General features: G+C 54.2%; 1 protein-coding gene across 1 annotated transcript in view; it reads left to right on the top strand.

The window, feature by feature from the left end:
* The window catches only part of PLXND1 (plexin D1), an 83,777-nt gene that overhangs the window by 32,873 nt on the left and 38,413 nt on the right, over positions 1 to 12,491 (top strand). The window contains exons 9-14 of the mRNA XM_074602486.1: positions 1,547 to 1,651; positions 3,895 to 3,984; positions 4,864 to 4,957; positions 7,361 to 7,524; positions 9,489 to 9,640; positions 9,895 to 9,994. Of these exons, the coding sequence (XP_074458587.1) occupies positions 1,547 to 1,651; positions 3,895 to 3,984; positions 4,864 to 4,957; positions 7,361 to 7,524; positions 9,489 to 9,640; positions 9,895 to 9,994 (705 nt within the window). The remainder of the gene's footprint in view (positions 1 to 1,546; positions 1,652 to 3,894; positions 3,985 to 4,863; positions 4,958 to 7,360; positions 7,525 to 9,488; positions 9,641 to 9,894; positions 9,995 to 12,491) is intronic.

The following is a 12,491-nucleotide window of genomic DNA, read 5'->3' as shown; positions in this document are numbered from 1 at the left end:
TTTCCATTGTAGCCCTGCTGGTTTTATTTTAACTCTTTTGATTCTCCTAGAAGAGGCTTGGGACTGAAATCTCTCTCCAGTGCTTTGCTTTGTTGTTTTCCTTCTCTTATCATGTGCATCTCTGTTATTTAATCTCCTTGTTTAGGCGGCACCAACTGTGCTTGGTTAAGATGAGTGTCCCGATAGAAATGGAGCGTGTTTTCCACAGTCAAACAAGCACTTCCAGACAGTTCCCTGACCCCCAGCTGGGTCTGGGGAAGGCAAGAGAGAACCGTATGCAGAATGCGTGTCTGGCACCGGGCCTGGGTCCCCGCTAGGAGGGCAGGCTCTACCTCTGGTCAGAGCAGCGGTAGCACCATTGTCAGCAGAGTCACGGTGGGGTAACCCTTAGTGCAAGTGAGAAGAAAATCTTGCCTGCTGCAAATTATTCTGCATAATGGACCAAATATTTTGTTGTATTTTACCCCAGTGGCTCCACTGTCAAAGGCATTAATCTGGATATACCCTGGGGCAATGGAGAATCTGGCTTCATTTTTGCTGTAGTTTTGCAGTGTGATTTACATCTCATGAGAGAACAGGATGGGCTTGTCATACAGACTTGAATTCTGAGTCAGCTCCAGTGTCTGAGCCATCAATTTAAAGTGAGAACAAAAGTAGGGGACAGATGACCTTTTAAAATCATTTTTCAGCTTCATTTAGGCCTTTCATTTCGGCTGTCCTACTGCCGCAGTCCCCTTGCTGAAGCCCCTGCAGCTTATTATACCCTTTCCTCTGCGCGCACACGTGTGCACACACAAGCCCCCGCACTTCTGAAATGACACGGTGCAGGAGGAAAGCACTGGAAAGCAAAATCTCTGCAGGGGCTTGCAGAAATGCTCATTGCGATGTGTAAGACATGGGCTGCCCGCTGGCAGGAGGGGGTCACGCCGCAGGTTTGCCGTTGTTGGCTGCAGTGCCTCCTTTTAGTGTCACTCCGGCCCCGTCTTCTAGCATTTAAGTGCATGTAATGAGGGAGCCGCCCAGAGTGGCAGCTGAGGAGTGCGGACGCATTTGCTTTTTACCTGGCAGGATGTTTTTTCCAGTGTGGGAAGATGAAAGTGCAGGCTTGGCAGCCCCACCACCCAGGGGACGGGAGCTGTCGATGTCCCCGAGCTGGTGGAGGAGCCTGGCAGGAGCGAGGTGGGGGTTGTGCTGCGTTCCTCTCTTTGCCGGGCCATGGCTGCTGGCCTATGGCTGCGGACCAGCCCTCCTGGAAGCCCGGCCGCCCTGCTGTGGTTAACTGACCGCTTGCGGAGGAGTGGATTTTTAAGGCAGTGCCAAAGCTGGTGACTCGGGAGAGGAAGGCTCCACGCGGCGTTACTGCTGTGTACATCACGGTGCCATTTTGGTCTTTCACTTTCTGGGGTTACAGCATGGTCTGACTTTAAAGATGTAGTGAAATTAACCTTATCAAGGGCCCTGACATGCCATCTTGCCTCATCATTGAGGATGCTCAGCATGCAGCTAGCTAACCTGTCTTTTTTTGGTCTTGCTTTGTACCTAACAGAAGAAAATCGACTGTCCGCGAATTGTACCTGCCTCACTGGACCCAATGCCCACGGGAGTATCTCGGGACATTACGATCTCGCTGGCTAATGCAACTTTCTTGAAGGTAAATGAGTTCCTAGAGAAATGGGGAAGGTTCAAATGAGCCCAGGCTGGTGTGCAGCAAGGTGGCCAAAGGGAGTCTTAAGTACGAGCTGGTGTCTGCCTTGGGAGTGGGTGCTTGCGTTAGCAGCTGAAATCACGGTATTAACAAAAGACGGTGGTGGAAAGCATCGTCCCGACGGCGAGGGAGATTGCGTGGCAAAGCCGAAGGGAGATGCTGTTTGTGCGCAGGCATTCTCCAGGGATCTCCGGCAATTAGTGACAGGCTTTTTGCATTCGGTGGAAAAAGGAGGTTTATACACCTTGTAAAACAGTCACTAGAACACAATGTTTGGGGGAAATAAAATTCCCAGTTTCCTCCTGGGTGTTTGCCGCACCACAGGGCGTGCTGGCGTTGCTGCCCTGGCACCATGCGCCAGCCCGGCCCCACCGCCCCAGCTCGAGGTGAAGGACGAAGCCCAGAGCCTGTGCTGGCTGAGCCACTGCTCGAGGTACGGCACAGAAATGTGTTTTAACCTAACTTCTGGTGGTCACTGTGGAGCTCTTTTTTTTTTTTTTTTTTTTTTTTGTGAAAAAATCCTTTCCATGAAATTTTCTGGCATGAGAATTGCAATAGGGTGAAAAGCAGGTGCCTTTGGAGATGCATCACACACCAGGAGGAACTGGAGAGGCTGGGCACTGGGAAAATACTTGACTAAGCTCTGGTATTCGTAGAAAGTGGCTCTGTGTCATTTTGGGTCAAGTCTTCAGCGGGGCCGGTGAGGTCTGGATGGCCGTGCCCCTGCGGAGGGTACCTGCATGCAGGACAGCCAGGCAGCTCCTGCTTCTGCAGGCAAAGGAGAGGGCTGGAAATGCTGGCTGCGGCGGGGGGCTGCCAGGTGCTGTGGGGCACCGCATCCCCCGGACCTTGTGCCCCCCCAGCGCGGGGGCAGAAACGAGCTCTCCCTGCCTGGCTGGGGCTGCCCTTCCTGCCCCTGGCCTCTGCAAACGGGGATGTGCCTGCCGTAATCAGCAAAATAGGGCGGGAAATCCTTCTTCCTCTGTGGATGCTGGAGGTGGCTGAAGAGGAAGCAATACCGCATGGAACCCCATAGGAAATGCAGTCAGCAGGAAAGGGGCTGAGGCACGACCGCTCCCGGGGCGGCTGGAGGGGCTCTGGCAGTCCGGTTTCCTCCCAGTGCCATCTGCAAACTGTCCCGGGCGAGGGGGGGTTTCCTTCTCCTTTCCTCTCCACGGCAGCTCGGGAGCACTGCTGAAGCTTGGAGCATTGGGGCCGTGTGCCCCGACACCTTTGCTGCCATGGGGGCAGTGGCCAGGCGGGGGGCGAGGGGCACGGCGAGCCCGCAGAGCCCGAGCTGCCAGGGCGCAGGCGATGTGCTGGGGGAGACCCCAGTTTCCCCCTCGCGGCTACCGGTGTGTTCACTCAGCCAGCAACTGCCTGCCAGCAGTCTGGCGCTTTCTTTCATGTCTTTTATCAGATCTGTCCGTTTTCAAAGGGTAGTTAAACCTCAGTAGTGGTGGAGCATCAACCTGCTTGGAGATAGGCTTTTTTCCTGCAAGACGGGGCACAGCAGTAATTCGGGGCAGGATATCATCCTTGTGTTATCAGGAAAGCAGCACAGAAAATCTGCCTTTGAACATGCTCCCATCTGGGTCCTCATTTGAATTAGAGATTTGCTCTGTGCAGTTGTTGGGAAGGTGGCTTTGAGCCCAAATCACGGGCTGGTTTGGTCTTGTTTGGGTGAGGCGGCTTGGGACCACGTTGGCTCTGGGTCGGCATTGCAGCATGAGCTCCAAACACCTGGGGCCAGCGGAACCTGGGTACCCTGTGGTGGGGGTTACGAGAGTGTAGCCTGACAGGCACGTCTCCTGGTCTGAGTGCCGTGGGTCAGACACATCTCCTGGTCTGCACATGCTGCATGGCCCCAGCTCCAGGAGCCCCACACCTGACCATGACACTTTACAGCAGCACGCTGGGCGAGGGCAGGGGACAGGGCTTGGCTCCACGTGCGATGCTTAGCCTGCAGCGGTGTTTTCTAGAGGTGTGTAACACAGCAGGATTAATTAGGCACAGATCCCAGCGCCGTTTACAGCGTCGGGTTCTGATCTCCTATTTGACTTGAACGCGGTTCAGGTACTGACGGCAGAAAAAAGGTGAGACTCGGCGCCTGCCGATTGGGTTGACTGAGACGGAGAACTGCACACAACGGTGTTGCAGCCGTTCTGCCCTTGTCTTCCCTCTCCCAGGAGACAGCTCTGGAGTGCCATTTTGGGACAGACAGGACGTTCGAAGCCCAGTGGGTGAACTCCTCCGCCGTGGAGTGCGTACACGTGCTGGTGAGTTGGGGGGTGAGGCCGCTAGCCCCTGCTCCCCCTGCGGCGTGGGGCAGGTCCGAGGGCAGGGAGGGTCTTGCCCCCAAACCTCCCACCCAGTGGCTGGGACGCTGCCTGCCCTTCTCCCTCCCTCTGCTTCCAGCTGAAAAAAGTGCAGACCGGGCTCTCCCCTTGGGCCAGAGGCTCTTTGCCTGAGATGATGCTGGAGGGGCGTTCGCGAGTCGCTGATGCTGCGTTGTCTGCTCCGGGGGTACCTGCAGTGGCTGCAGCCCCGGCTCTGCTGGGGCTTGGGAAGGAGCTGCTTGTTTACCTTTCTAAACGGCAAGAGTTCAGTTCAGGCAAAAAATTTGGCCACCTTTCAGCGTTGCTATTTCTGTAGCTTTTATTCTGAGATAGGAATTGGCCTGAGAAAACGCTCAGAGGCTCACTGAAGAGCAGTGTGGGGTTGTTGGAGGGCAAACTCTGAAAAGCAGCAAACGTTCGGGCTTCCACTGATGGGAATGCTGCGAGTAGAAGCTGGAGAGGAGCATTTTCCCATCATGTCACCTGCAGAACTCTGTATTGTAGCCCAGCACCGAAAATGCGCAGACCGGACAGTCTGTTAGTTTTCCTGTCCGTTTTTGCTAAAAAAAGCAGCAGGCCAGGGCTGCGTTGTCCCAGCGGTGTGCTCTGTGCCCCGGTGCCCTTCATTGGGACCTCAGCAAAACAATTAAAACAGAGAACAGCCCTCCCTCTTTCTCTCTGCTAACGATGAGACCCTCCTGTACTGAGAAGCAGCAGTCAGAGAAGCCTCAGAGGAATGTTAATCCGTGTAGTGTATGTATGGAACCTCGTATTTTACTAAATTTCCTAAGCTTTTGTTTATTTGTTTTTTGTGCGCAGCTCCACACATCAGAAAAAAGCCATCTCTTCCCAGTGAACCTTCAGCTGAAGGACAGACCAGACAGATTTATCGACAGTCCAGAGATGATGACAGGTCTGAGTTGAAAATATTTTTATTCTGTTCTCATCTGGTCAGCTTGAATGACTCTAAAATCCTGGCAAAGTTTATGGGTTCAGGAGAGAGACCATGGCTCAGCGGGGCACAGCTGAGCTCTTTCTCTCAGGCACACACAAAACACGTGTTTACCCAGAGCTGCTCCCACGGGCACTTGTGCCCAGAGCCCCGCAGGCGCCTGCAGACGTCCCCTTTGCACCCAGGGAGAGTCAAGCCCCATCCTTGAGTGCAGGCAGCGGCTGACGTCTCCATGTGCGATGGTGTCTGCTGGTGCCCTTGGTCACAGCAGAGATGTGGGGCGTCCCTGGGGTCAGGGAGGAATTCCTCCCGGAGGAGATAAGGGACAGGGGAGGGCTCTGCCCTGAGCTCTCACCGGAGCGTGGCATCAAGGTTCAGCACACTGTAAAAATGGAGTCTTTTTTTTTTCTTTTCTTTTTTCTCCTTTGCTGAGAAAGAATAAAATGTGTAAACACATTTCACCCCTGGCCCGCTCTCTGTCTCTGGGAAGAACGCTCGGGTTCCCAAAAAAGCCCGTGCTATGTAGCAGACAAAGGCAGGCAGAGTAGAGTGCGCTCAGAGAAGGCACGCCGGTGGGACAAGCCCGGCCACTCGGCCAGCAGGGCCAGCGTTTGCCCCGCTGCTGCCTCTGCCCCTGGCAGGACGCACCGTGCACCAGCTGCGGGCTCTCACCGGGGGCTCTGCTCCCCCTCTGCGCGGTCAGCAGTCGCAGCAGAGGGAACTGACTGACCCTGGATGCAAATGAGAACTAGATGCCTGCAGTGAGATTTTCTTTGGAGGATAGCAGTAATAGAGACATTAACGCCATCAGCCACTGACCCAGGATAAAAAGGTTTCCCCATAGTAAATCCCAGTATAAGGGAGGCTTATCTTGCAAAGCATTCCACTTTGGTGAAATAACCTTTGAAATACCAATCGTGGGTAGGCATGAGACACGGCTTCCTAGCAGAAAGAAGAGGGTGTCCGTGTTTTTGCGCTAGAGAGGTAACCTCGGGGAGAGGGATGGGAGGTGTGAGCTAAGGCTGTTCTGGTGGGCAAGAGAAGGCTCTTAGTTCTCAGCGGGGGTGGTGCTGGGAGCGGGAGCGACTGCGGCGAGAGCGTGCTGGAATTCCCCCTCCTGTGCGGGTAAGGAGTCGCTTACACAGACTGTGTTTGCATCGATCTGAATTTGCCAGAATATTTGGAGATCCTGCGGGACCGTTAGGCTGCTCTGGCTCCTCCTCGCCTCGATCAGATTGGTGCGAGGAAAATCAGAGCAGCTGACTTGCGAGCAGAGACAGAGATCTGCCGGGCCAGTTATAACTTTGTGCATCTTTTATGCTGTCTTTAATAGAATTGCTATTAGTGTTTATTATTTCAGTATTTATTAGCTTTTATTGTAACCTGCATTTTGTTAGTCCACTGAAGGAATCCCATCCCTCTGCTGTTGGGTGGAAAACCAACCAGTGTAACTCACTGGGTGGACTCCAGATGAGGTGAAATAAGCTCATTTTTTTGTGGAGAATGGGCGACTCCCTCGGTGCCAGTGAAGTTTCATTAGCATGAGCACAGGCAGAACGCAGAAGGCTGAGGGATTCGTTAGTTGCTTATGAAGCGTCTTGAGATCCTCCTGTGAACAGAAGTGCAAAATGTGACTGTTTCTTTGTTTTATGTTCTCCTGCTAAGTCTCCTTTGGGGAAAGGGGTGTGAAAGCACTGTTTCCTGAGTGTTTCTGGCTGTTTATCTCAGCGGATGCCCACACTCCAGCAGCAGAAGTCTTTAGGCTGGAGAGGAAACGTAACCTGGGGCACCAGCTAATGAAGAGGTGAAGGCGGTGTAGGAAAATGATGTGGAAGCTGAGCTGAGCAGATCTGAAGGGAGAAGTCAATGAAAGGGGCCCGTGGTCACCAGGGGGAAGGAAAGGAACTGTAAACACTGTACGAAGCACTGTAACCATCCGATTTTTGCCAGAGTGCGGAAGCAATGTGATTGCTTCGCTAACAGGATGGAGCCAGCTTTGCCAAGCAGCTTCCCATGTGGATGCTGAGAGTTGGAAACATGTAGCATAAATTGACAAAAGGTTCCGAGTTTGGGTGTTGTTTGTTTTTCAAGGGGAAGAAAAAGGAAAAGAAAGTGCTAAATTATATTGCAGTGAGAACAAGCACCCAGTCCTTCTGGGAAATCTTCAGGATGGCAGCCAAGCGCTGCCTCATCTTGCTGTATGTGCAAGCTGCTCTGCTCATCCACTGGATTTCGGATGTTACTTGGATTAATGGAGCCAGGGGATGGGGGAAGTGTGGGGGGGGTTTGGTTGCCTCAAGCTAAGCAAAGCTGTGACAGCCTGAGGCCAGGGAGCTCACGGTTTCTGTTTCTCTGGTGGTTCAGTGGAGGTGTACAACTGCGCGACGGGGAGTGCTGACTGCTCTCAGTGCCTGGGCAGGGAGGACCTGGGGCACCGCTGCCTCTGGAGTGAGAGCAGCTCCAGCTGCAGGCTGCACAGCGAGCCCCCCCACGTCTCGGACGCCTGCCCACCACCGGACATTCGGAAGGTAAGACCCGAACGCGGCGCGGTGGGTGCCTGTGACATGGCAGGCGGTGCCGAGGGCTGAAACCGGCTGCTATCCCTGGCTGGGGGCAACGCAGGAACCGCACATTGTCCCTGGCACAGGACAGGGTCCGGCCCAGCGCTGAATTATTCACTGACTTTCTATGCTGTTGAATCACCTGATGGCAAGGACATCTTTGCTAGTGATGAGATCCAGTCTTCATCCAATATTAGTGGGAAAAACAGCAGCACAATCAAAATGTCCCAGAGTTCCCGGGGTTGGTAAAAGCGAGAAAGATTTGTAGGGTTGGCTGGAGGATTCTTATCAGGAATAGCGTTTAATGGAGCATGGCTGAAGTGTGAACGTGAGCCGTATCTCCAGGCACATGTGCTCTGCAGTTCAGCTGAGATTAAGAGTGGCAGAGGGACCTTTTGGCATTATGCATTTTGAAATGAGTTTTATTTAAATTGTAGTTGAATGAATGTTTGTTGGGGGCATTTGGATCTGGGGTTCTGCATAGAGGTATGGTATGAGCCAACAAATTTGTCCCTGACAAGTAGCAAATCTTAAAATGAGCTCCCTAGGAAAGGAGAAGCTGGAGAGGCAAAACAGCTAATATGAACATCAAAATTGGCAAGGATATGGGATTTCTGTTCTTAGGGGTGCGTGTAACGATAGCTGCTCAAAGTCCAGGTGCTGTAACACTGCATGGAGGGGCTGCAGGATCCCCATCACCTGCCCCTTCCCTCTCGTCACCATGGGAGGGGGGTGCTCCCCCCGAGCCTCTCCTTCCCCAGCACACGTCAAGTGTTATCAGCACCTCGCCAGAAAATAATGGAAGGAAATCACCATTCAGGTCGCAGAGCATCACAGGACTCTGTCACTGTTTCCTTAGCAAACAGTATCTGGTAAATCCAAATCCTCCGTAGTCACATGAGCAAACAAGCCCTCACAGAGGGGGGGGAGCAATGCAGCAGGCAAAGGACACCCAGCCTAGTGGTGGGTCCTGACCAGCCCTGGCTGGCTTGGCCAGCTGGTGCCACCAGCCATGTTGTGCTGGCTTTGTGTGCCATTGCCTTTGCAAAGGGAAAAGAGACATTTCTGAATTGAAGGGATTTGTCTCGCCCGCTGAATGATGCGGTTGCCCTGCCCAGGGACACCCCTCACGCGGTGGAAGAGCATCACGCTCAGCACCCTGTCCACTCGCAGCGGTGGAGTCAGCAGCTGCCAGATGAAAACCCAGTGGTGTAGGAGATGGATGGGGAACAGGCTTCTCCTCCCACGGCACCGGACTCATCCTCCACCCCGGGTTGCCACAGTCCTGGTGTCCTGGCCACGCTCGGTGCATCAGAACACTTTTTGTCTTGTTTTTGTCCTGAAGAGCCCCGCTGTGTTCGGGACTGCCCTTAAAAACGTGGTGGCAGGATTCTGTCTTCCCAGCACACTAGCATCCCTCCTCTGGGTTTGTCTCTGCCCCAACTCCATTTGGACCGGTGGTGTGGAAGGAGTGACACTTCACCCCAGATGCATTTGCAGCTGGAGTAATCCCTGACCAAACCCAGCACAGAATCACAGAATGGTTTGGGTTGGAAGGGACCTTAAAGCTCATCTCATTCCACCCCCTGCCCTGGGGAGGGACACCTCCCACTGGATCAGGTTGCTCAAAGCCCGGTCCAACCTCCAGGGATGAGGCAGCCACAGCTTCTCTGGGCAACCTGGGCCAGGGGCTCACCACCCTCATAGTGAAAGATGTCTTCCTGATATCCAGCCTAAATCTACTCTTTGGCTTCTCGTTTGCAAAGCGGCAGCAAGGGTAGCGTGGCGGCAGGCACACTGTCGGGGGAGCAGGAGTGTGAGGAGCCATTTGGTCTTCTTCACGGGGGGCCAAGTGGGACATGGATACAGGCACAGGCTCAGGGATGAAGGCCAGAAGCTTCCTGGTGGTTCTCCAACGACCTTTCCTGCAGATTGAGCCGCTGCGTGGACCGCTGGAGGGGGGCACCCTGCTGACCATCCGCGGGAGGAACTTGGGCCGACGTTTCAGCGACGTCCTGGGCGCCGTCCGGATAGGCAGTGTGCAGTGCACGCCGCTGCCCCACAGATACGTCGTCTCCGAGGCGTGAGTAGGGGGGGAGCTGGGGAGGACGTCCCTGTCCTCTGGTGTCCCCGTCCTCTGGTGTCCCCTGTGCCTGTCCCCGCGCTGGGTCCCCGGGCAGGAGCGGGGTGCTGGCCTGGCCTGGGTGGGACGTGGGTGCCCTGCGCCAGGGACTGTGCCGCAGCCGGCGCCAGGCAGCGCACGGAGGAGGAGGAGGCAGCGGCTGTGGGCTCTGGTGGGGGTGGCATGACCACCAACCTCCCCTTTCCCGTCTGCAGGATTGTCTGCCAGACCGGAGAGGCTCAGGAGGCGTTTTCTGATGTGGTGACGGTCAATGTGAGCCGGGAAGGGAGGTCCAGGGAGCGATACTCTTACGTGGTGAGTGGCCGCTCCGGGATGTTTCTTCGGTGATTCTCACACTGAGGCTCCCTGCACCCCTTAGAAGAAGGCTGCAGCCCCGCACCCCCAGAAGGAGGGTCTACGACAGAAAGCGTCGGGGTCTTCGAGGAGCAGCTGGCCTGTTCCCTCCCCTGAGCGAGGTCTGGCAAGGCCGGGGACTGCCACTGGGGTGTCATGCGCAACCCCACCCCGGTCACAGCTCCTGCAGGGCTTTGTCCCTTACCCTGGCTGGGTCATCACTGCTCCTGCTATAAAAAGGGGCTCACTTTTCTTCCTCCTCTTTTGCTAAAATGCCATTACAGCCTGTGAGATTTTTTTGAGTCTTGCAAACTCTCTTTGTGCTATGGAAGTTACATACCATAGACTCACATTATTTAGAACTGGTATTTTTTGCTGCAGAGATTGTCTTAGTTTTTGCATGAGAATAATGTGTAGGGATTAGACTTGAGCTAACCCCCGTTGTCATTATACAAAGAAAAGCCCTTTATAGCTCTGTACTGTACCATCTCACAAAGATAACTTTCATCTCTATAAACCTGAAGGAAATCCGTGCATTTCTTCTCTTTCCCACAAGCACCCTGGTCCCTGGCTAGAGGCTGTTCCTGGGCGTCCAGGGCAAACACAGCAGGGTGGGGGCCAAGGGCTGGGGGAGGATCGACTGTGCTGCAGTCGAGTGGCTTGAGGGAGGACTTGAGCCCAGAAATGACTCCTGGTAGCCATTGTGAGGAATTTAGGGCAGGATCACAGATTGTGATCCCCTATCCTGTACCTGGTGGTGTGCTAGGCATGTATTTCAGGGAGGTTTCTCCAGCACGCAGCTGGCACAGGCAGGGCACATCCCAGTGTCCCGCAGCAGAGCCAGGCCTGGAGCGCACAAGGAGGGGACCGGTGACGCCAGGGCTCTGCCAGGCTTGGCTCAGCGCTACTTCCCAGGGGGGCGTTTGTGCTGGGACCCATTCCCATCGTTTCCAGGCATCCATGTTCACATCCAAAATGTCTTAGAGATCCAGCAGTCTGGAGGGGAGCAAGGTGCAGCTGGGGTGCGACCCAGTATCAGACCTTGGGTTTGGGATTTCTGGAGCATTGCCATCAGGATGTGTGTGCTGACTCGGCCACATCACCCGCTGTCGGGCCGATTGTCTTCTGGACAAAGAGGAGAAGGGCCCGAAGAGTGGGAAAGGGCTGGGCGGCTTCTTTGCTGGCTTTCGGAGTGCAAGGAAAAGCCCTCTCAGGAAACACCTGTAAAAGCACCAGTGCTAAACAAAGCAAGAGGAGCAAAAGCCAGTCGATGAACCGAGACTGGGTCCATGACAGCTCTATGCTGGCAGCTCCTGAGCAGGCTTATGGCAAAGGCTGTGCTCCCGGGAGAGGGAGAGGAGCTGTTTTCTGCTCGGGTGGCACAGCAGAAACCTGTCTTGTGTCTGTCTCAGTAAAGTTTGGAGGAGGGGTGAGACGGTGCCCTGTTCTGTGCATGCGCGTGTCAGGGAGTGAAGCTGCACGATGTGTAGCTGCTGCTGTGTTCCACACCATAAGTGGCTTCTGCACCATTTGCAAACGCAGCAATGCCGTTTAGTTTTCTTGATTCTCCTCTCACACACAATGGCATGAAGATGGAGCAGACTACACCATGCAAGGCTGGTCTTGGTGAGACCTCAGCTTGGGCATTGTTAGCAGTTTACCTGGAAAAGTCTAAAAGACTTTTGGAACTGCCCTTCCAAAGAAAGCCCTTTGTAAATTACCAGATATTGTTGTGTGCTACACCTTTCAAAGTCCCTGTTAGATGTATCTAAAAGAGACAGTATTCAGCTGTAATTCTGCTGAGAAGGAGGGACGTGATTGAGGGGCTTCTCCAGGATATTATAGCAGGCTATGGATGAGCTGAATTTGCCAAATGAGCTGATTTTGCAAAAGTTGTGATGGAGGCAATCAGTGCTGGCAATGCACGGAGAGCAGTAGCCACTGTCTTTTGCTGAGGGGAAGAGCTGGAGGGCTTTGGGGAACATGAATAATCCTCTCTGCTGTTGTAACTGCAGATTTGAATGCAGAGGTTAGGGGTGAAGGGCAGGAGACAGCTGCCTGCAGACACTCAGAGAAATACAAATTAAGAAAATGAATCCTGTGGAAAAGGGTAACGATCAGAAACAACAGAGGAAATGGCTGCAGAGAAATAAAGCAGTCTGAGTGTAGGACAAGGGCAAGGATAGCTATTAATAAGCATGTTTGTGTGCCTGGGATTGACAGGGAAGGGCATTGGCAGCGGGCGGTACGGAGCAGCCCGTGTTCTTCGCCTCGGCGCGGCTTCGCTCTGCGGCTGCGGCGAGGGACGGGCTGCGGCGGTGAGCGGGCAGCAGCCAACCTCCGCAGCCCGGCGGGCCTCCCGCCTCCGGGGTTTGCAGCGTTTGACAGGGAATTACCGAGTGCCTTGTGGAAGGGTCTTGAAATAATTATTTGCTCTGCCCTTGGTGTCTTATTCAAA

The sequence above is a fragment of the Larus michahellis genome, chromosome 10 (assembly GCF_964199755.1).
Source record: "Larus michahellis chromosome 10, bLarMic1.1, whole genome shotgun sequence".
NCBI lineage: Eukaryota > Metazoa > Chordata > Aves > Charadriiformes > Laridae > Larus > Larus michahellis.
This window is presented reverse-complemented; position numbering and strand designations above follow the sequence as displayed.